Source organism: Ursus maritimus, unplaced genomic scaffold (assembly GCF_017311325.1).
Source record: "Ursus maritimus isolate PB19 unplaced genomic scaffold, ASM1731132v1 scaffold_11, whole genome shotgun sequence".
Taxonomy (NCBI): domain Eukaryota; kingdom Metazoa; phylum Chordata; class Mammalia; order Carnivora; family Ursidae; genus Ursus; species Ursus maritimus.
The window spans coordinates 59,811,040-59,834,673 of record NW_024423453.1 but is presented as its reverse complement, the minus strand read 5'-3'; the positions used below and the strand labels follow the sequence as shown (position 1 = coordinate 59,834,673).

At 51.7% G+C, this 23,634-nt stretch overlaps 2 protein-coding genes and 1 long non-coding RNA gene across 4 annotated transcripts; 2 read left to right on the top strand and 1 right to left on the bottom strand.

Moving 5' to 3' along the window:
- Positions 1–1,050: 1,050 nt before the first annotated feature.
- LOC103675924 lies at positions 1,051–10,766 on the bottom strand. 2 transcript variants are annotated; one of them, XR_005833927.1, is made up of 6 exons: positions 10,733–10,766; positions 10,182–10,293; positions 5,148–5,325; positions 4,304–4,425; positions 3,860–3,899; positions 1,051–3,161 (listed from the first exon to the last, which is right to left on the bottom strand). It is a non-coding gene; the product is annotated as an uncharacterized LOC103675924 (long non-coding RNA). The 2 variants fall into 2 exon arrangements; XR_005833926.1 differs by lacking the exon at positions 5,148–5,325.
- Positions 10,767–11,917: 1,151 nt separating this feature from the next.
- LOC121101664 (heart- and neural crest derivatives-expressed protein 2-like) lies at positions 11,918–16,551 on the top strand. Its single transcript, XM_040625609.1, is given in 6 exon segments — positions 11,918–12,161; positions 12,164–12,504; positions 13,891–13,949; positions 13,951–13,984; positions 15,802–15,993; positions 16,381–16,551. Coding segments are annotated over 6 exon segments (1,008 nt in total). The 5' UTR covers positions 11,918–11,950.
- Positions 16,552–19,264: 2,713 nt separating this feature from the next.
- LOC121101758 (heart- and neural crest derivatives-expressed protein 2-like) lies at positions 19,265–22,130 on the top strand. The gene is given in 3 exon segments (XM_040626178.1): positions 19,265–19,717; positions 19,719–19,853; positions 21,254–22,130. Coding segments are annotated over 3 exon segments (654 nt in total). The 5' UTR covers positions 19,265–19,297; the 3' UTR covers positions 21,353–22,130.
- Positions 22,131–23,634: the final 1,504 nt, after the last annotated feature.

The following is a 23,634-nucleotide window of genomic DNA, read 5'->3' as shown; positions in this document are numbered from 1 at the left end:
GATTTCACATTTGAACAGAATTCCTTTCAGATGGACCACAAACAATCTCAGAGAAAAATTCCATATTCTGGTAGATTCTGTAAAGGGTAAGTGGTCTGTCCACTGCACTGTCCGTTTGTCACTCCACACAAACAGGGAGTCCCATTACCTACAAAGGTATTAAGAAAGTGCCCCCAGCTGAAAGCATTTATCCAATTCCAATTGTTGTTTGGAAGTCTAAAATACTAAGAGTGGTATTGTTCCAGGAGCTACTGTTTAAAACAATGCAATGCCTGTTCAGAGTGAAAAATCAGTACTTGAAAATCTGATTTGGTTTAAAAAATAATAACTGTGCATCCAAACAAGAATTCTTAAAGAAACATTTATATGCCAGGCACATGTTTTTAATTTTAATAATATGCGCTTACCTAAATAAATATGTAGAACCTTATAATTGTACTCTAGATTTGATATTTTTGTGTATTATTCTATTTTAGTGAATTGCAAAGAAGCTAATGAATAATAATGTTGAAAAAATCTGTATCTGTCAGTACGAAGTTGTTGTGGTTTATAGATGCTGCAAAACGCCATGTTAAAAAAAATTCTGTTAAAAAGTAATTGAAAACTGTTCTGATTTTATGAGAAATCAATGTAGCCATATCCTTATAGAATAATGCCAGATAAAAAGTAATCATGTTCCCTCTCCAATTGTGTTTGTTGGCATTTACGTAAGAATAATAATGCTTTAAGGTTATTTTCATAGTTGTTCACTTAACATGGGATTAACATCAAAATCTTCATAATTATCTGAGATCACCCATTTGAAAGCAGTGTGGTAAAGCATGTTAATGATTAAGACACTAGCAGTTTTAATACTAAACAGATTAACACACATGAAAGTAATATTATAATTTGTGCATTGAATAATATGCCAGACCAATTTTTTTGGTGAAGAGAGAATTCTCATGAAATGGTACCCTTTCTAGCTACTGCTTCCTATTTCTTGAGAGAGATACATGAGTGTGCATGACATCCGAACGTGAAATATTATTCTGTGGCTTTAACACGGCACAATTTTATGAAGCCTTTATTTCTGAGGTTTGCTTTAAATAAAATTGAAAACCAAAATGTTACAATAGGAGTGCGATCCGGAAGAATGAAGCTACAATCCGGGGTGGGATTATAAACCAAAAATCTGTAAAGCTTAAAAGAGATTGCTCATTGACTAGAACAGCTATGACTGTATTTTATGACCACCAGCAAACAAATGTAGGTCCATCCACACCTTACACATTTTTAAATAATAAAGAAGTATATTTTAATATGTACCCCAGAGTCTCATAAAAATATTTCTCTGCCTCAACTTTCCTACCTCCTTCAGAAGTCAACAGGAGAGGAAAATGGGTAGTCATTTATAAGGTAATATGAAATCATAAAATAATGACCCAAGTCATGTCCACCTTTCTTGAATCGGCGTGAAAATAGGGTTCACATCCCAGACCCAATTATTCCAAAATCCTTGCTGCTTTTGCGGATGCGGGTTAGGGTGGGGTACGAAATCTTAGAAACTAAACTGAACGTAACAAACGCACGTACCCCCCCTCCCCCCGCCATGAAGAATGCGTGTGAAAAGACAGTATCTGTAAGCCTCAGCTGTGCCCGCGAGGGGGGTGAGGGCGTGGGGATTTAAATCATGTTGTTTCCACTTATGCAGAGAAAATCCATAAAAAGAGATTTATTATCATATTTTCTTTTTGAAATGTATTTGTTTTTGACTTTAAAAGTGCTCAGTCCAGAGCAGAGTAAATATTACGATTTTGTTAAACAGCAGCCAAGATTTAATTGTCTGTGAAATACAAGGCTTAGGACCTGATTTGAGTTAACTACTGTTCTGCTGATACAAACTAGGCTGGCCCGCGCAGTGCCCGAACGCAGCCAGCGGCGGACTCACCCGAGAGCCATGGCCAAGCACTCAGGGAGGGCAGGGGGGCAGCCCCACGCCTGCAGGCGCCCATCCAAAGGGCTTGGACCTTTATTCTCCCTGCGGCCGATTTAAAGTGACTCTGTACAAAAAGTCAAACAAGAAGCAGCAGCTATGGAAAACGTAACAAATCATGCTAGCAGCTTAACAGCGAAAAAGAAGGGGAAACCAGTCCCCGCTAACAAATACTGAAGAAAAATGTAATGGAGATAGAAGTGAGGGGAAAGGGAAGAGAGGAGAAAAGGGGCTGGGTAAGGACACAACATCGATGTCGGCATGTGCATTGCACATTTTATTATTACTGCGTGTAGCTCAGTGGCTCGGCCAGGAACCTGAGAAATCCGTCTCCTTTAACTTTGCTCGCGCCCTTTGCACGCAGGTTTAGGAAGGTCTCCGCCGCCCGCCTCTCCCTCGCGTCTCCTCCTCCAGCGCCACCCCCCTCCCTCCCTCCAGTGGCTCTGCGGGTCGCTTCCTCCACCCGCCGAGGGTGCAGAGGAGAAAGCGGGCGGCTGCAGATTTGCCCCGGTGGCACCGCAGCCGCAAGCCAACCCGTAATTGCAAAGCAAACAAGGCTGAAATATTGGATTGGTCTCAATCGTGACAAGATCTACGCTTTTGCCGCCAATTTGTTTGTGCAGCTCTATTTAAAGGCACTTGATTGAGGAAATGTTGAAAATAGCGGTGAGGGTTTCCCTAATGAGACCTCAGGAGGGAAGCGGCGGCCTTCGCCCGCTGCCGAGGGCTCAGTATTGGGTTGGGGGGGCGGGGAGGAGGAAAAGGGCGCGGTTAACCCCTTCCTGCCCGCCTCGGGCGAATAGTCCTCGGAGACCGGCGGGGAAGCTGGGGGTCCATCCCGCCCCGGGGCGGTGACCTCCCCCGGCCTGAGCTGCGGGGAACCGGCCTCCTTGGTGGCGGGCACCGTGAGGGGGGATGGGGATCAAAAGGATAACTTAACCAGGAGGGAAGGGGCGGTCCAGCAACCAACGCAGTGGCCGGAGGGCCGGCGGCCAAAATCCGGGGTGGCTGCTTTGGCAGCGCCCCTTGCCCCCCAACCATCCTGGGCTCACTCTCCGGCGCCCAAGGTCCTGCGAGGCCTGAGGCCCTTGCGATCCCCGAGAAGCCGCGGTTCTCAGGGCACTGAGGCGAGCGGTGCCCTCCGCCGCCACCCGGCCCATCGCCGTCGGGCTGGGTCTCCAGGAGGCTGTAAGGGAGGGAAGAAACCGAAGAGGCAGGAAGAGAAAATACATAAATATTTATTGAGCGCAGCCTGTGTGTCAGGCGTGTTGCTCTCGGGTGCATCTTGATCTCATTTAATCTCCCCTACACACCCTCGAGGTCGGTGTCATTAACCCATTGTTCAGATGAAGAAACTAAGGTTTAGACAGATGGACGATCTTGTCCGAGATCAGGCAGCCAGTATTTGGGTGCACGAGAGTCCGGCCTGCCCACCTCTGACTCTGGAGCTCAGGTTGTCGAGAGGGGCCACCCGGGAAGACCAGGCCCCGGCTGGGTTTTCCATTCTCTGAGCCAAGACCGGCTGACGAAGACTCACTGCCAGTGGGATCCATCCCGAGGAAGCCTTCTCTGGTTGTCCAGAGGGCTTGGAGATGAAGGTCTGTTCCCTAATGAGCCCTCCTCCTCTACTAGCTCTAGTCGCTTTCAAAATAAAGACAGCCAATCCAGTTGCAATTGGGGTATGCCGGATTCACCCGTTTTCTCTAAGTCATCCCTCTTACACAAGCTGTTTAATCCCCTACTGGGTGCGTTGACTGGGGGCTCAAGGAACCCCCAGTCACCAGAGGTTAAAGGTATGTGCCCAGTGGTCTATCAGAGAGAATACGAGGGGGTGCACCAGAAAGGGGACTTCATTTGGGGGAGCAGAGAGAAGGAAAGTAATACCTGGAAAGGCTTCCTGGAGGAGGCCGCATTTAAACTGGGCCTAGAAGAAACAAATAAGTATGGATTTTTTAAAAAAGTGAGAGAGGTGGGTTGTTTGCCAGCTATGGGGGCAAATCAAGGAATGCCAGACAGACTGTTGGGGACAATCTGGGAGTCACACTTTCACCACCTGCTGCCCTCTCCCGGCTGCCCCTCTAACTTGGAGAACTGTGAGTTGATCAAGCCCTGAGCCAAAGTTCCAATCTCTCTTAGGATTGAAAACCCAGGGCTTGGGGATGACACCAGCAGCTAGACCTTGACCCTTTGGAGCTCTGGACTTGAGCCAAAAGGGACTGTCAAAGACAGGGCAGGAAAGTGGCACTGGGGATGCTCTCACCAGAGTTCTGAACAATTAGAGTCACACATTCCTGAGTTTCTCTTAGAGGGATCTGGTCAGAGATGTACCTTGGCCAATCTGAAGTCTGTCTTTCTGGAGTCAGGAGCAGATGTAGGCCGGGAAAACGAAGGCCCCCAGAGGGCAGGGGAGGACTGGTTTCAGTTGTACTTCCCAAGAATGATCTGCACCTCTGTCAGCAAAGCAAAACAGCATCAGTCATACCGATTTAGTGAACCCTCTAAATGTGTTCTGAATGGAATTCTGCTTTTTTTTTTTTTTATGCAACCAATTCCTTCTTTTGAAGTTGGATGCTTCACAAGCAGAACGCAATTCCATTTTTTGTTCCTAGAGGTTGGGCCTGTGTTGACTTAAGTGGGCACTCATACAAGTACTAAAAAGAAAGCCGTTCTTTTCTGGAAAATAGAACAAAGTAGCGCCCCTCCTACCACGGTGCAGATATATAATCTGTAACAACAAATTGGTCTCCTAGTGCTGCGCATTTCCAGCAAGCATCCTGCCTTCTCTGTTTATATTATAACTTCTCTGCCTGCAATTATTTTTATTTTAATTTTCTGTCACTTTAACAGAAACCAGAGCCTTTTCTTCTAATGTTTTGTACACAACATGTTCATTTTGATAAGATGTTCTTTCCTATCCTCTTTTAGCTTGCCTTTCCTTGTTTAGAGTTCTGTATCAGGAGTTTCTAATATTTCTCCCTCTTTTTTTAAAGAACGTGTCCCTGTCTTGCTTTATTTGTTTGTGTGAAATTTAGTTTGAAAGGAGATCAGAGAGAGCAGGAGGGGTTTGTAATAAGAGAATGACCGAATGACCCAAAGGCTGATTATCTATCATTAACTGGAGACTCGGTGTACCCAAATTACCAGGGGGGACCTCAGTCTGCCGGATCCTTACCCAGCCAGAAAGGCAAGTGTGGAATGCACACTCTGAAACAGGCTCGTGGCATTGCAATGAAGACACTCTGCTCACGCATTTTCTTAAGGAGGTTTCCTTCAAAGCTCAGCTCAGGTTCAGCGCTCAAATGTAGTCGATTCTGACATGTGGTACACAGGTAAACACTCTTGCTGAAAGACTAACGTTAACATTTTTGTAACGAACGTTTTTGTGTTGTTTCGTTAGAAGCAAAATTGCAGTTAATTGTCTAAGCTCCAGAGAATATTGAGAAATCAAGCCAAGCTGCTTTTGATCTGCTCATGCTGCTAAACCTAAGCCTTGTAAAAATCGAAGTTTGCCATTAATATTGACAATAAAAGGGTTTCTTTTTGTTAACTTGAAACCTAACCATCCTGGCTCAAGTCCCTTGTCTAGAAGCAAAGGCCCTAGAATAAAGTAGAAAAGGTTTGGAAGAAACTGGCAGGGCTTTAAAAAAAAAAAAAAGTCTACACGAGTTTGCAGAGGAGGCTTCAGAACAGGACTTCCTAGGAATGTGAGCAACCCCACAGTTAGAACTGAGAATTCACAGGGGCCTCAAGTCACAAACAAAACCTTCAGTCACTGAAATGGCTTGTCCAAATTTCACATTTTAAGTTGCCATTTGCTTTTGTATTTTATTCTGAACCCCAGACTGTATTGCAAGCTAGTCAAAGTTAACGACTACTTATTTTTCCATGTACCGTGGAAGCAAAATTACAATGACTTCCTCATCTGAATGCTGAATGCTTTCTTTCTGGCTTGGAAGAAAATGTTGCCAGTGTGTATGTAATTTGCTTGAAACAGAGTAGTTAACAGAAATCCTGTGGGATGTATTTTCTCATGCCACTTTTGCTCTGAGCTCTATCTGTATTTTACTAGAAAGTAGCAACCATCAGATCTACCTTACTTCTAAGGACCAGCATAACAATCGTAATAACACCCATGTACGTATCCTGCTGCCTCTAGAGTGGTCCTTTCACGTCCATCACCTTCTGTTCCCTTTAGTCTGAGTAAGTATTTTAGCTTTACGGACTGGCTTGGATACTTGGCAAGGTATCTCACTCTCCCTTATCAATGAAAACCCTCCAGAGCAGCAGCACATCTGTCAGTTAAAATGAAGATCCAGTCATTGATTATTTGAAGAAAATGTGAATTCCCACTGCTTGTAGTACTGGATATTGAGATTTCTCTTAAACATCATACATCTTAAACTTGCGCAATGTGATATGTCAATTATATCTCAATTTTAAAAAAACTATTTTTCTTAAGGGACTAAAAGATAAACCAGTATCTTATTCTACATCGATTTCAGGTTCAATGACCTCAGAAACCTCAGAAATCCAGGGATTGCTCAAAGGCAAATTAGAAGGGAGGGAGGAAGGGAGGGAGTGAGGGNNAGAGGGAAGGGCAGGGAGAGAAGGAAGGGGAGAGAAAGGCTAAATGGGGTGGGGAGGGAAGCATCAAGCAAGTCCCAATTTTCTCCACTGACTTAAATATTTCCTAATCAAACCTGGACTGACAGAGCCCTAAGCAATCAGTTGCTCCGTAGTCATTGCAGTTAGATCAGCCCCTCCCCGCCCCCATCTCCACAGCTCTGCTCTTAACGGGAAAGAGGAGGGAAGAGGGATCACTCACCACATACCCCACCCCCACCCCAAAATGCAAACGGAAAATGCTCAGAACAAATAAAACCTCATAAGAGCCAAAGACAAGTTTTCCTGTCCTTCATTTTTGAAACAGATATTAGAGTTCAATCAAACTCGAGTCTGCTTTGTAGAAGTACTTTGAGCACCACCACATTTCTGGAACCACGGTCACTTGCCCTGTCTGTGGACAACTATTTCCCAGAAGGCAAACCAGAAAGGGAGGGACTACAGAACCTGAGTTAGAAGGAGATCCTTGCCGCCACTTGGGCAATGTGCCTTGTTCCATATGTCCGACGGGTTCTGGGACCAAGTGGCTAGCATTTAGATGACTCGATCCCACCCCAGGACAGAAAAATGCAAAGCCATCGAGGTGTCGGGAGAAGCACCTTCCTCTGAGCAGGTGGGGCTGCAGTTCCACCTTCAGGAACACATTGCTTTTTCTGCCGCCTTCTGGGTTTGACGTTCCTTCTGGAGTTCTTAGCCAACATTCTGGGGTTCGCCTTATGTAAGAGCATTATAGATACTTAAAGGAATGCTCAGTCACTTCTACTATGTTGGTTAGGAAAATAAGGTAAAACGAGACTTGAAAAACGATGAAGGGAATTGAGCCATAATTCCCGTAAACATAAAACGTGTGTTTATGGCCCTCCGGCCTGGTTCTTTTCAGGTCCAGTTTATTTTGAGTTCTCATGAGCAAAACATGAGATACAAACTGCCCTTGCCTTTGTAATAATAAATACCTCAAAAAGATCTGTATTTTCCCTAAAAACAGACTGAAGTTTTTTTAAAAAAAAAATATTTAGTTTAAACCAGATTGATTTTAAAAGGAATATCTCACAAGACCGAAATGTTTGCAAGGGAGTGCTCAGCCTCTCCCATGCTCTTTGAGTCTTTTCCAGGGGAAGAGGTGGGAGTGAAGGGAAAGAGCCAAGAGACATGGGTGCAAAATAAATTGTTGACCCCGGTTCGGTCTGTTTAGCTGGAGGCAGAGGTCATGCGCCCTACGGTGGGTATACCATCAAGTACAGTGAAGACTGGACCTAGAACCCCAGCATTTCTCCAACGTGGGGCTGCCCACCTGGGGAAGATTGGTTGCCCGTGGCTTCGGAAAAGGAAAGGCAAGTTAGTATGTGCCCTGACTAGGATTCCTCCTGCGGGCACCCAGGGGTACTCAGTGGTGCTTGGGCCCTTGGAGCACTCAGAACACATGCCCTTAGAGGGGGCAGCGTACCAGAGTCCACACTCGTACAGTCCCTGGGCTGACGTCAAAGCTGGGAAATTCATCCTTCCCCCCTTTCTTTGCCCACATTTCCCTTCCATCACTCTCCACCCCACCCTACCCCCCAGAAGGCACAGGCCATTGAAACTGGGGGCAAACCTGAGATGTCATCTGCCTCACAGCCTTCCAAAACAGAGACTAGCCCAGCATCCCACTAGACCTGCAGCAAAATGTACAAAAGAGGACACTGGGAGAAAAAAGGGGACTCCTTGGGTTGTGCATTCAGAGTGGCACTCAGCCAGTCTGGTCTCTGCAAGTCAAGAACTGCAGCTAAGGACACTAGGGTTCACCCATTTGTCCCCTGCCTCCAAGCTGCCTTTCTAAGGCTGTAGTCTCGGGGCTTGGCTTTCTGAGCCACATGAAGCCCTAGACTCTTGCACAGCAGTAATTAACTGATAATGACACTGTCAGTGAGGACCAATGTTCAGATTAGCATCTTTTATGACTTTTTTCTGTCCCGCGTTCTCCATCTCTTTTATCACTTGCCATGAGATCTGGGACCATGAAGAGATTTGCCCATTTTTGGTTTCAATTAAAAGAGCAAGGCTGAACGTGGTAAATTCTGATGGCTTCGACACCGAGGCCACTCGCCTCTGGTGGACACAGCATCCCAGTCCCCAACTCAGCCTTCTGCCTGGCCTCTTCTTCCTTTCAATTCCCAAAACTTCCTCTGGCTCTGAAAGTGGCATACCAACTACTTCCCCTGAATTGTTATCTGTTCCCAGCCCGAGTGCAACCATCTTAACTTGGTCTACCTGTTTCCAAGGCCTAGATGTGCTTCTTATAAACAGACTTTTTTTTTTTTTTTAAGTATCAAATGTCAGAGGATTGAACTACCAGTATTTACACATTCAGGGGTTGCCTCCCTGGTGAAAATGTAAACAGAACCCCACCACACTACCTATATTCTTTCCTTGAAAAACGAGAGCTTTAAAACATTCCACTCACACTAAAATCACAGACCCGTCCAAGCTGGGGGTTGAAAGCTCTAGGTCGCTATTTTGTTCCATGCCCAAGTGGCACTTTACCAACAAATCCGATTTCAGCTTCTCCCCACACCCTGTTCTCTGACTTAAGATGCTATGCTGGGGGCATCCAGGGAAAACGACCCCTTACGCAGGGGACAGAATGGGCCCTGAATGGGCTCCCGCACTGGGTTTGCTAGCCTACTCCCCTCTCTCAGTTCTTTCCCCTCTCGGACGCCCAGCCACCGCAAACCTAAAAAGTATTTCTTAGTGCTGCTGCCCAGGGCTGTAGTGGCGGGTGGAGCCGGCCCTGAATCCCCCGCTGCAGAGGAGCTGGGCGTCCCCACCACCCCTCCCTCCATTCCCGCCGAACCTTGCCTTCCATCCCCAAGCACGAACCCCGCAGAAAGCGCCCAGCGGGCTGAGAAAGGACTGTCCTCACCCGGTCCTTGGGGTGGGGCACCCTTTGTGGGGTGGGGCTCCCTCTGAGGCCTGGGGCCTGACTCTGCCTGCTTCCAAAGGACCGTACCCAAGGTGGAGGCAAGGGTCTCCTCTGGGTGACCCCCGCCAGGCCCAGCGACGAGTCCCAGGCCGCCAAGGCCCCGCGCCGTCTTCTGTACACTTCCCTGGGCTCCCTTTAATTTCTGTCAGGCGGGGTCCCGGTTGACACCCTTTTCCACACACACCAGACTCCATCAGGCCGAATCCTCATTTACACATCAGTCTCCCTTCCGGACTCCCAACCAAGCCCCGGGGAGATTCCAGCTCCTGCCACTGTCCATCCCCTGCCCCAGCCTCTCGTCCAGCTTTCTCAAAATGCTCATGCCACGTGGGCGCGGCGGCCCGGTGCCCCGCCGCCCGGTGACTTACAAATGGAGATCCATTCTCCGTTACAATGCGTTCAAGATCACTTCACTAAGGCCAGCAGTCTAAACATCCACGAGCCGTCCTCCCGGTCTACCTCTTAAACTGTTGTTTAATGGTTCCCCTCCGATAACTAAACCTGCTTTCCACAGATGCCCGCTTTTATGGGAGAGGCAGGAATGCAGAGATATATTTATATGTTTGTTCATAAAAGCTGGAAAATAAGCTCTGAACACGCTGTAAAAAATATTCAGTTACTTACCAAACAGGCTAGTTAAACCAGGGGAACACCGATACCGGCCACACCACAAATTCGGGGAATCGAGGTGCCTGCGCTTTGAAATCGCCCAAGGTCGTCGCTGGGGCTGGTGTCCCTGAAGAATATGGAAATAAGAGTATTTACAATCGGCTTGCCCGGTCGTCCGGTGGTCTCAGCCGTGATCTTCAAAAGCAGCCACGGTAACAGGAGCCACCTCGGACGGCCCCGGCCAGGGTAACGTGCTGGGTAAGTAAAGAGACGTGGAGACTGGCATGTCCAGCCTGTGCCCAGGTCAAAGCAGCAGCCTTCCCCCGCCGCGCCCGCCGCTCCCCTCGGCGAGGCGACAGCGCCGGCTCCCAGCCGCCCCTTTGCGGGGGCCCCCGCCGCCCGCTGTCTCTGCTCCCGGCCCCCACTCCACCCGCACAAAAATGGCACGAAGCTGTCTGCTTATTTCTTGCCTCGGTTACCTACAAAACCACTTCGAAAAGAGATATCTGCGTCCCCTCCACCTTTTAATTTTTTTAGCCAGAAAAGAAAGCAGAGTGATACTATACCTGGTTTGAGATTCGTCAAGATTTGAGACTTGGGAAATAATTTAATAGTAAAGCATCTGCTAAACACTTGCATTAACCTCTGGCTGATAAAAAAGTTTTTTAACCCTGCCCCCCCTCGTTTTAATTATCTCATGGTTATGAAGGGGCAGCCAATCCTGGAAGAGGACTTCGACAATTAGCAACGAGAACATCAAAAGTTTTATTGCGGAGAGCGAGAGGCACCGCCCCTGCCGCCCGGGATTGGCGTGAGGAGCCTCTGACGACATATATTAACCCGAGCAGCCCTAAAGATGTAGCTGTACATGGAGATCTTGCTGGGAAAATCCGCTTACTCCCCTCACGGCGTCCAGCCCACGAGAACCGCCGCCGCCGCCCGGGAGCTCCTCGGCCGCCGCGCAGACCCTCCGAGAACCCGAGCCGCCGCCTTCGCGCTCCGAGGCTCCTGCAGGGCCCCAGATCCTTCCCCTGAAAGAAGGAGAGGATCTGAGAAAATGGATGCACTGAGACCTCTCTGAAAACCCTCCGAGGGAGCCCGAGAGGAGTGAGGACACGTTACTCGCTGCTAAAATCACATTCAAGGACCAAAACAACAACCAAAAATTTCATTAAAACAATAAGCGCCCAAGAACCCAGATCGGGCTGGTGGGGGAGGAAGGGGCGGAAGGGAGGGTCGCATGAGGTAGCTTCACAGTGAGCAGTCGACCCCGCCGCCTCCTGCAGAGCCGGGCCGGCTCTTCCAACCGCGGCTCGGACTCGTCCTGGGACTCGAGTTAGCTTCGGTGTCAGGATCGCGGCCGCGGTGGAGCCCGGAGACTCCGCAAAGCAGCCTCGCGGGAGCCCGGCACCTTTGCATGAGCACGAGAGGATTCTGCCTCCCAGCAGCTGCCCGGGAAGCAGGAGCCGGCACGCGGCCGGGGAGCAAGGCGGAGCCGGCGGCGGCTGCGGCGGCGGCCAGGGGCGCACGTGCCGGGACCAGCTCGCCGCGCCCTATGGGGAGCCGGCGGCCGCAGTGCTGCTGAGGCGGGCCCGGCGGGCCAGGCGGGGGATCGGGGCCCGGGCTGCAGCAGCCCCCTCTGCGGCTGCCGGGCCGGCCCGGGCGCCCGAGGGCTGGGGGGTGGGGGGTGGGGGAGGCCGCCCAGCGCCGAAGCAGGGGCCCCGGCCGAGGGCGCGGCGGGGCTACGCGCACGCTGGGGCGCGTGGAGGGGCGCGGAGGGCGATATGAGTCTGGTGGGGGGCTTCCCCCACCACCCGGTGGTGCACCATGAGGGCTATCCTTTCGCCGCCGCCGCCGCCGCCGCCGCTGCCGCCGCCGCCAGCCGCTGCAGCCACGAGGAGAACCCCTACTTCCATGGCTGGCTCATCGGCCACCCCGAGATGTCGCCCCCCGACTATAGCATGGCCCTGTCCTACAGCCCCGAGTACGCCAGCGGCGCGCCGGCCTGGACCACTCCCATTACGGGGGGGTGCCGCCGGGCGCCGGGCCCCCGGGCCTAGGGGGGCCGCGCCCGGTGAAGCGCCGGGGCACCGCTAACCGCAAGGAGAGGCGCAGGACTCAGAGCATCAACAGCGCCTTCGCCGAACTGCGCGAGTGTATCCCCAACGTGCCCGCGGACACCAAACTCTCCAAGATCAAGACGCTGCGCCTGGCCACCAGCTACATCGCCTACCTCATGGACCTGCTGGCCAAGGACGACCAGAATGGCGAGGCGGAGGCCTTCAAGGCGGAGATCAAGAAGACAGATGTGAAAGAAGAGAAGAGGAAGAAGGAGCTGGTCAGTACCAGGGGGCGGGGGCAGGGGGCAGAGGGGGTGCGCAGTTCGGGGACCGGTGCTGCCGGACTCTTTCCAATTGGGCTGAGCAATGACATCCCTCGTTCTTTGGCTGCATCCTAAGCACGGTTGTTTAAACCAGGTTTTGGAGAGGATGGTTTCCAACAAGCTGAGGAGATGGGGGTGTCAGCAGCCCCAGGAGAGAGGAGGAGGAGGTGGAGGAGGGAGGAGGTTAAGGGGATGCTTCGCGCTGGTGATCTTCCCTCCGGGCGATGGCTGTTCCCACCGGCACTTCGGGCTTGTTTTTGGACTCGGGGTCCCTACTGATCTTCCGATTGCCCAGGCCCAATCATTCTATGTCTCTTAGAGCCTTCATTTGGCCTCCAATCCATCTTGCTTTCAGGTATTTCTAAAATAAATCGCCCAGAAGCGCTAGATTCCCATTATTTCACTATTGATCCTAATGCCCCCTCTGGAGAACCAGACCACCACTGATTCTAAGAGAGTTTTGTGGTTATTACAATGCTCAGAAGACGTAAAAGTAAACATAAAATAAGTACTTTTAACTTCAAAATGCACCTCCAGTTTCTCTTGAGCAATGAGGTTAAACCGTAACTTCCCAGATGTGTACTTCATGGGTATTTCTTGTTTTATTTGCATGAGCATTTTAAGACAAACAATAAATACTATTATGATCATTGTTATCGTTGTTTGCAGTAACACAGAACTATAACTGAAAATTAGTTTTCTCAAGTTCCTACCAAATGTCCATAGGCTGGTGGTGTTGGAGCTGGGCTGTTGCCATGAAGGGCCTGGAAAATAATCCCATTTGTCTCGTTTTTCTTCTTTGAGGCCTGTGGCGCTTTTTGTCTGTGCATAATCCGAGTGACCTCCCGAATGACTATAGGGATTTCAGAGGCCGCGGTGAAGCGTGCACTGCCTTGTTGGGGGTGCCGAGAGCCCCCTGCCCACCAGCCCAGTCCAGGGGCACAGGGAACTTATCCCCATCTTCCCTAGAGCGCAAACCTGGGATTGCGATTGAAAACCGGGAAACCAGATTTAGCGCCGACCCCGCTCGCGCCCCTACATCTGAGTCAGAGAAAAGGCCCCAGCCCTCCATAAACGACTTGGAAACGGCTGGTTGTTTATAAGCTTGCCCATCCGGTAGTTGAGCGTTGCAGGCGCGTGGAGGCCTGGGCGGTAGCTAGGGCTGCGCAAATCTTCGTAGCGTTTCTACAGACGCTAGGACTTGAAACTCCCACCTCTCATCCCTTACTCTCTCTCCCCTGGTCTTCTTTCCTCCCCGGAGAGGTGGGGTGGCGCGGAGACCAGGTCTCCTTTCTGAATTTTTCTTTCCACTTTTCTCCCCTTCGCCTCTCCTCGGCCCAGAACGAAATCTTGAAAAGCACAGTGAGCAGCAACGACAAGAAAACCAAAGGCCGGACGGCTGGCGCAGCACGTCTGGGCCCTGGAGCTCAAGCAGGTGAGGAGGAGGAGGAGGAGGAGGACGCGCGTGAGCCAGGGCCCAGGAGCCGGAAGCAGACCCAGGACTCCGGGCAAGCTCTCCACGCTCCGCTCTGAGGACTTCTCGCATTTGGAATCATCCGATTTATTTATGTGCAATTTGCCTCCCTCTCTTTGCCCCCTTTGAGGCATCCGCTCCCCACCTCCCCCACCAAAAAAAAAAAAAAAGTGGATATTTGAAGAAAAGCATTCCATATTTTAATATGAAGAGGACACTCCGCGTGGTAAGGGATCCGTCGCTCGTAGATTCTCGGTGTGTGAATGTTCCCTCATGGCTGTGTAGACACCAGCGTTGCCCCCTCCCATTTACCCAACCCCTTCAGATAAAGACAGCAGATAATAGTGTGTATGTGAAGTGTATCTTTAATACTTGGCCTTTGGATATAAATATTCCTGGGGATTATAAATTTTTATTTCAAAGCAGAAAATGGGGCCGCTAACATTTCCTTTGGATTTGGTATCTAGTGCTGTCTTATCATCTGTGGTCGTTCCTATTTGAAGATGTTTCCAACAGCTACTTGTTTTGTGCACTTCGGTCCTCTAAAACTAAGTGGAATTTAATTAATATTGAAGGGTAAACTTTGTAAGTATTCAATAAACCACTGTGTGTTTTTTTTACAAAAAAACCCAATCTTTTAATGGTTGATACCTCAAAGAGTTTTGAAAACAAAACTGTTATACTTGTTTTCATAATATTTAAAATATTCAGAAGTAAACTAAATTATCATGATTGCCTCTAACTTTATTTGAAAGAGTCAGTAGTTCCGATCAATCCTCACCGTGAGCTCCAGCCCCTCGCAGAAGGTTCCTTGGTGAAAATCCTGCTAAAGGACCTGGGCTCTATCAGAGTCCTGTCTCCTTCGCATTCCCCTCCTACCCCGAGCCCTGAGTAGGCCCAGTGGTCAGTATTAGGAGGACCTGGGGCTGAGAAAGGTCTTGGCAGTTCGCTGGAAAGGTGGAAAGGTGTTCTTGTTTTCCCTGAATTCAACCAGATGCCATTCTGTGGGGGCCTTTGGTTTTGTTTGGGAGCATGTTTGAGGTGGAGGAGATTTGAGAAGGATCCCAGGAGTTGTTGCAGCCACAGGAAATAGTCTACAGTTTCTAATTCAAAATGTAGGCTTTCATCCTGGAAAAGAAAAAAGAGGGAAAGAGGAGTTTTTGCTTGTAGTCTCCATCAGGGTGATTCTCATCTGAGCCGGCCTTGGGAGCGGGGAGAGCTTTTGAAAAAAGTCCATGATTAGGTAACAAGGAATTTTACGTCAAGTAAGAAATCGCGAACATGACCAAGGATTTAAAGGGAGGTGGGGGGGCTAGGATTTACAAGGAGCTACAGGGAACTCAATATTAACTGTGCGGTGTCTGAGTCTTCCCGGCCCCAGGCCAGCGGAACAAGCGGCTCCCTTCCCAGCTACCAGCCCGCTGGGGACGTCACCCGTCTGAGGTTTGGTCTCCTTGAGTCCCAGCACATCCCAAAAGGAAGTCCCTGAGGCCTCCTTTGCCCGTAGTCTTGGCTAGAGCCGGAATCTCTGCTCTAGGAACCAGAGAAACTGTAGTGCCATAAAGGACTCGGCAGGCTGGGGAGGGGAGGGAGGAGGGGAGATGGAGTTGGGGGTGGGGAAGAAAGGTGAAACGTATTAAAAGCGGTTTGTTTCATGGAATGCCACGTATATAAATCTGGTGTTAGGGAGGCTTGCCAGAGGCTTTCCATCTTGGAACCCATCCTCGGGGTGATGTTCGCACCTCGGCTCCAGGCACAGACCTTCCCCTATATCCCAGGGTTCCCATGGCTCGCGGGTGCCCACTCTGAGCCTGCCGCCTGCAGGGCGAATTCGCAGGCGCTGGGGAGAGATGAACGAGCGGCTCTGCGGGTTTCTTCTGCGGGCAGCTGACAGCGAGGGCGAGGGGTTAGAACAACTCGGCCAAAGCGATCTGAACTTTCCCCGGGTCAGGCGGCGCTGGGCCGACGCGGTGGGCGGAGGCTGTGTTTACAGACACTTGCCTTTGTTTATAGCACCGGGGGCGTAAGGAGGCGCTCCCTGATTTTCTATTACTCTCGGGATTCTTGTCGGTTTGACCGAATGGCTCTCTCCCTTTCCTGCCTCCAGCGGCCTTTTGCGTCTTTACTTTAAACCGATGGAAAGAGAGACTTCTTATCCCAGGGGTAGAAAAAGGTTTACTAAAATAGTGGAGAGAGCAGTGGTGGAGGTGGTGAGGTTTTTCAACCAGGAACTGAAGAGGAGTTATCTTCATCATGCATGCGGGCCTGTGCTTGCCTTGGGTAGCTGGTCCCTTTACCATCTGGGTCTTAATGCACTTTTGCTGGTCTAACCCTTTTTCTGGTTTATTAAACACCAGCAGAGAAGATCAGAAGAGCCTGGCAGCAGCATCGCTATGGGGCAGCTTGCTGCTACACATGTTTTAAAACCCGCGCTGCAGAAATTCGTCCTCTTTGTCTGGGCCAGGCGCTGCCTGCCTTCTCTCCTGCCTGCCGAGCCGCTTCCTCTGGCCCAGCAGCACCAGGCCTGACACCTCCACCATCTCGACATTCCAACCTGTGTGAAATCCCAACGGGCCAGACATCTAGCAGACCCGACACCCTAGATGCTGAACCCTAACTGGCAAGAACACCCCAGATTATCTGTCTCTACAGCTTCATGGGACATCCCAACCTTCCAAGCGTTCCCAGCCACCCAACATCCCTGCTCCACGTTGTCAAGTCCCGGGAAGCGAGTGGTGTGCTGGGCCGGCATTTGTTCTGAGCTTCCTGCTTTTCTCTTCTGCACATTTATTTCTCTTTTAACTCGCCTTTTTGCTTAAAGAAAAAAAAGTTTCCAACCTCTTGCCTTGCGGACCGGCTAAAAGGCCTCTGTTTTAATTGCTCGGATAATGTGGTTGCTGCCATTTTGTTAAAAGCAATCACTCCTGCAGCGAAATCACAAGCTCTCTAGACAGGCCGGAGCCGACAAAAATGCAGGATTTGACGTTAAAAGCTAAATGGGAAGCTGGGGCAGCGGAAGGTAAATTGATGGTAGATCTGGCTGTCGGGGCCCGGCCCCGAACCGCGCGCAGGCCGAGCGCCTGATAACCCTGGAGCACCGGCGGGAGAGGGCTCGGCCGCTGTGTGTGTGTGTGTGTGTGTGTGTGTGTGTGTGTGTGTGTGTGTGTGTGTGTTCGTTCCTACAGACCCATTCTTTCAAATTCTTGGGAAGTAACCTGGAAAGCTCAACAGAGGGGATCTGAGCACACTCCTTGCTCCCAGTCACAATTTTCAGGATTTTCGCCCCAGCTGGGACACTAACGGCACCCTTAAGAGCTTTTTTCAGGTCGAAACTATTAGAAGAAGACAGCAAGATCACTTGGGGTTCTTCCGCCTTCTAAATCAACCCACCCCACCCTCTGAGGCTTGGTGGGAAGCTCCAGCATCCGAGTATGTTAGCCAATAGGTCCGAGCACCTAGGAAGCGTGGGCCTCCCCGCCTGGGCTGCCCTTCTCAGACCAGGCGGCCCGGTCGTCCCGCGATGAGAGGTGGGGTCAGCGGTGGCGCCAGGAAGGGTAACAAGTGTGCGTGAGTCGCGGTGGAGCGTGGCTCGATCCGTCCGCCCTCGTCTATGCCTCTACCGGCCGCCGCCTGCTGCTGGTGAGGATCACAGAGCTCGTATCCCACGGGTTGTTGGAAGCAGGAGGGTGAGTTGTGTGCGCGCTGATTTCGCTGGAAGGGGTGCCTAGGGTGGGAGTGAGCTCAGAATCAAAGCTGTCGGGGAGCGGAAGGGAGGCAGGCTTGTGAGCACATCCGAGACCTTAGCTTTGCAGAGAACTACGAACCAGTTGCGAGCGCCGCCCCTTTGCGGGGGCCCCCGCCGCCCGCTGTCTCTGCTCCCGGCCCCCACTCCACCCGCACAAAAATGGCACGAAGCTGTCTGCTTATTTCTTGCCTCGGTTACCTACAAAACCACTTCGAAAAGAGATATCTGCGTCCCCTCCACCTTTTAATTTTTTTAGCCAGAAAAGAAAGCAGAGTGATACTATACCTGGTTTGAGATTCGTCAAGATTTGAGACTTGGGGGGGGGGAAATAATTTAATAGTAAAGCATCTGCTAAACACTTGCATTAACCTCTGGCTGATAAAAAAGTTTTTTTTTAACCCTGCCCCCCCCCTCGTTTTAATTATCTCATGGTTATGAAGGGGCAGCCAATCCTGGAAGAGGACTTCGACAATTAGCAACGAGAACATCAAAAAGTTTTATTGCGGAGAGCGAGAGGCACCGCCCCTGCCGCCCCGGGATTGGCGTGAGGAGCCTCTGACGACATATATTAACCCGAGCAGCCCTAAAGATGTAGCTGTACATGGAGATCTTGCTGGGAAAATCCGCTTACTCCCCTCACGGCGTCCAGCCCACGAGAACCGCCGCCGCCGCCCGGGAGCTCCCTCGGCCGCCGCGCAGACCCCTCCGAGAACCCGAGCCGCCGCCTTCGCGCTCCGAGGCTCCTGCAGGGCCCCAGATCCTTCCCCTGAAAGAAGGAGAGGATCTGAGAAAATGGATGCACTGAGACCTCTCTGAAAACCCTCCGAGGGAGCCCGAGAGGAGTGAGGACACGTTACTCGCTGCTAAAATCACATTCAAGGACCAAAACAACAACCAAAAATTTCATTAAAACAATAAGCGCCCAAGAACCCAGATCGGGCTGGTGGGGGGAGGGGAAGGGGCGGGAAGGGGAGGGTCGCATGGAGGTAGCTTCACAGTGAGCAGTCGACCCCGCCGCCTCCCTGCAGAGCCGGGCCGGCTCTTCCAACCGCGGCTCGGACTCGTCCTGGGACTCCGAGTTAGCTTCGGTGTCAGGATCGCGGCCGCGGTGGAGCCCGGAGACTCCGCAAAGCAGCCTCGCGGGAGCCCCGGCACCTTTGCATGAGCACGAGAGGATTCTGCCTCCCAGCAGCTGCCCGGGAAGCAGGAGCCGGCACGCCGGCCGGGGAGCAAGGCGGGAGCCGGCGGCGGCTGCGGCGGCGGCCAGGGGCGCACGGTGCCGGGACCAGCTCGCCGCGCCCTATGGGGAGCCGGCGGCCGCAGTGCTGCTGAGGCGGGCCCGGCGGGCCAGGCGGGGGATCGGGGCCCGGGCTGCAGCAGCCCCCTCTGCGGCTGCCGGGCCGGCCCGGGCGCCCGAGGGCTGGGGGGGGGGGGGGGGGAGGCCGCCCAGCGCCGAAGCAGGGGCCCCGGCCGAGGGCGCGGCGGGGCTACGCGCACGCTGGGGCGCGTGGAGGGGCGCGGAGGGCGATATGAGTCTGGTGGGGGGCTTCCCCCACCACCCGGTGGTGCACCATGAGGGCTATCCTTTCGCCGCCGCCGCCGCCGCCGCCGCTGCCGCCGCCGCCAGCCGCTGCAGCCACGAGGAGAACCCCTACTTCCATGGCTGGCTCATCGGCCACCCCGAGATGTCGCCCCCCGACTATAGCATGGCCCTGTCCTACAGCCCCGAGTACGCCAGCGGCGCCGCCGGCCTGGACCACTCCCATTACGGGGGGGTGCCGCCGGGCGCCGGGCCCCCGGGCCTAGGGGGGCCGCGCCCGGTGAAGCGCCGGGGCACCGCTAACCGCAAGGAGAGGCGCAGGACTCAGAGCATCAACAGCGCCTTCGCCGAACTGCGCGAGTGTATCCCCAACGTGCCCGCGGACACCAAACTCTCCAAGATCACATCGCCAGTGCCTGGCCACCAGCTACATCGCCTACCTCATGGACCTGCTGGCCAAGGACGACCAGAATGGCGAGGCGGAGGCCTTCAAGGCGGAGATCAAGAAGACAGATGTGAAAGAAGAGAAGAGGAAGAAGGAGCTGGTCAGTACCAGGGGGCAGGGGGCAGGGGGCAGAGGGGGTGCGCAGTTCGGGGGACCGGTGCTGCCGGACTCTTTCCAATTGGGCTGAGCAATGACATCCCTCGTTCTTTGGCTGCATCCTAAGCCACGGTTGTTTAAACCAGGTTTTGGAGAGGATGGTTTCCCCAAGAAGCTGAGGAGATGGGGGGTGTCAGCAGCCCCAGGAGGAGGAGGAGGAGGTGGAGGAGGGAGGAGGTTAAGGGGGATGCTTCGCGCTGGTGATCTTCCCTCCGGGCGATGGCTGTTCCCACCGGCACTTCGGGCTTGTTTTTGGACTCGGGGTCCCTACTGATCTTCCGATTGCCCAGGCCCAATCATTCTATGTCTCTTAGAGCCTTCATTTGGCCTCCAATCCCATCTTGCTTTCAGGTATTTCTAAAATAAATCGCCCAGAAGCGCTAGATTCCCATTATTTCACTATTGATCCCTAATGCCCCCTCTGGAGAACCAGACCACCACTGATTCTAAGAGAGTTTTGTGGTTATTACAATGCTCAGAAGACGTAAAAGTAAACATAAAATAAGTACTTTTAACTTCAAAATGCACCTCCAGTTTCTCTTGGGCAATGAGGTTAAACCGTAACTTCCCAGATGTGTACTTCATGGGTATTTCTTGTTTTATTTGCATGAGCATTTTAAGACAAACAATAAATACTATTATGATCATTGTTATCGTTGTTTGCAGTAACACAGAACTATAACTGAAAATTAGTTTTCTCAAGTTCCTACCAAATGTCCATAGGCTGGTGGTGTTGGAGCTGGGCTGTTGCCATGAAGGGCCTGGAAAATAATCCCATTTGTCTCGTTTTTTCTTCTTTGAGGCCTGTGGCGCTTTTTTGTCTGTGCATAATCGAGTGACCTCCCGAATGACTAGGGATTTCAGAGGCCGCGGTGAAGACGCACTGCCTTGTTGGGGGTGCCGAGAGCCCCCTGCCCACCAGCCCAGTCCAGGGCACAGGGAACTTATCCCCATCTTCCCTAGAGCGCAAACCTGGGATTGCGATTGAAAACCGGGAAACCAGATTTAGCGCCGACCCCCGCTCGCGCCCCTACATCTGGAGTCAGAGAAAAGGCCCCCAGCCCCTCCATAAACGACTTGGAAACGGCTGGTTGTTTATAAGCTTGCCCATCCGGTAGTTGAGCGTTGCAGGCGCGTGGAGGCCTGGGCGGTAGCTAGGGCTGCGCAAATCTTCGTAGCGTTTCTACAGACGCTAGGACTTGAAACCGTCCCACCTCTCATCCCTTACTCTCTCTCCCCCTGGTCTTCTTTCCTCCCCGGAGAGGTGCGGGGGTGGCGCGGAACCAGGTCTCCTTTCTGAATTTTTCTTTCCACTTTTCTCCCCTTCGCCTCTCCTCGGCCCAGAACGAAATCTTGAAAAGCACAGTGAGCAGCAACGACAAGAAAACCAAAGGCCGGACGGGCTGGCCGCAGCACGTCTGGGCCCTGGAGCTCAAGCAGTGAGGAGGAGGAGGAGGAGGAGAGCGCGCGTGAGCCAGGGCCCAGGAGCCGGAAGCAGACCCAGGACTCCGGGCAAGCTCTCCACGCTCCGCTCTGAGGACTTCTCGCATTTGGAATCATCCGATTTATTTATGTGCAATTTGCCTCCCCTCTCTTTGCCCCCCTTTGAGGCATCCGCTCCCCACCTCCCCCACCAAAAAAAAAAAAAAGTGGATATTTGAAGAAAAGCATTCCATATTTTAATATGAAGAGGACACTCCCGCGTGGTAAGGGATCCCGTCGTCTCGTAGATTCTCGGTGTGTGAATGTTCCCTCATGGCTGTGTAGACACCAGCGTTGCCCCCTCCCCATTTACCCAACCCCTTCCAGATAAAGACAGCAGATAATAGTGTGTATGTGAAGTGTATCTTTAATACTTGGCCTTTGGATATAAATATTCCTGGGGATTATAAATTTTTATTTCAAAGCAGAAAATGGGGCCGCTAACATTTCCTTTGGATTTGGTATCTAGTGCTGTCTTATCATCTGTGGTCGTTCCCTATTTGAAGATGTTTCCAACAGCTACTTGTTTTGTGCACTTCGGTCCTCTAAAACTAAGTGGAATTTAATTAATATTGAAGGTGTAAACTTTGTAAGTATTCAATAAACCACTGTGTGTTTTTTTTTTACAAAAAAACCCAATCTTTTAATGGTTGATACCTCAAAAGAGTTTTGAAAACAAAACTGTTATACTTGTTTTCATAATATTTAAAATATTCAGAAGTAAACTAAATTATCATGATTGCCTCTAACTTTATTTGAAAGAGTCAGTAGTTCCGATCAATCCTCACCGTGAGCTCCAGCCCTCGCAGGGAAGGTTCCTTGGTGAAAATCCTGCTAAAGGACCTGGGCTCTATCAGAGTCCTGTCTCCTTCGCATTCCCCTCCCTACCCCGAGCCCTGGAGTAGGCCCAGTGGTCAGTATTAGGAGGACCTGGGGCTGAGAAAGGTCTTGGCAGTTCGCTGGAAAGGTGGAAAGGTGTTCTTGTTTTCCCTGAATTCAACCAGATGCCATTCTGTGGGGGGCCTTTGGTTTTTGTTTGGGGAGCATGTTTGAGGTGGAGGAGATTTGAGAAGGATCCCAGGAGTTATTGCAGCCACAGGAAATAGTCTACAGTTTCTAATTCAAAATGTAGGCTTTCATCCTGGAAAAGAAAAAAGAGGGAAAGAGGAGTTTTTGCTTGTAGTCTCCATCAGGGTGATTCTCATCTGAGCCGGCCTTGGGAGCGGGGGAGAGCTTTTGGAAAAAAGTCCATGATTAGGTAACAAGGAATTTTACGTCAAGTAAGAAATCGCGAACATGACCAAGGATTTAAAGGGAGGTGGGGGGGGGCTAGATTTACAAGGAGCTACAGGGAACTCAATATTAACTGTGCGGTGTCTGAAGTCTTCCCGGCCCCAGGCCAGCGGAACAAGCGGCTCCCTTCCCCAGCTACCAGCCCGCTGGGGACGTCACCCCGTCTGAGGTTTGGTCTCCTTGAGTCCCAGCACATCCCAAAAGGAAGTCCCTGAGGCCTCCTTTGCCCGTAGTCTTGGCTAGAGCCGGAATCTCTGCTCTAGGAACCAGAGAAACTGTAGTGCCATAAAGGACTCGGCAGGCTGGGGAGGGGAGGGAGGAGGGGAGAGATGGAGTTGGGGGGGTGGGGGAAGAAAGGTGAAACGTATTAAAAAGCGGTTTGTTTCATGGAATGCCACGTATATAAATCTGGTGTTAGGGAGGCTTGCCAGAGGCTTTCCATCTTGGAACCCATCCTCGGGGTGATGTTCGCACCTCGGCTCCAGGCACAGACCTTCCCCCTATATCCCAGGGGTTCCCATGGCTCGCGGGTGCCCACTCTGAGCCTGCCGCCTGCAGCGGGCGAATTCGCAGGCGCTGGGGGAGAGATGAACGAGCGGCTCTGCGGGTTTCTTCTGCGGGCAGCTGACAGCGCGAGGGCGAGGGGTTAGAACAACTCGGCCAAAGCGATCTGAACTTTCTCCCCCCGGGTCAGGCGGCGCTGGGCCGACGCGGTGGGCGCGGGCTGTGTTTACAGACACTTGCCTTTGTTTATAGCACCGGGGGGCGTAAGGAGGCGCTCCCTGATTTTCTATTACTCTCGGGATTCTTGTCGGTTTGACCGAATGGCTCTCTCCCTTTCCTGCCTCCAGCGGCCTTTTGCGTCTTTACTTTAAACCGATGGAAAGAGAGACTTCTTATCCCAGGGGTAGAAAAAAGGTTTACTAAAATAGTGGAGAGAGCAGTGGTGG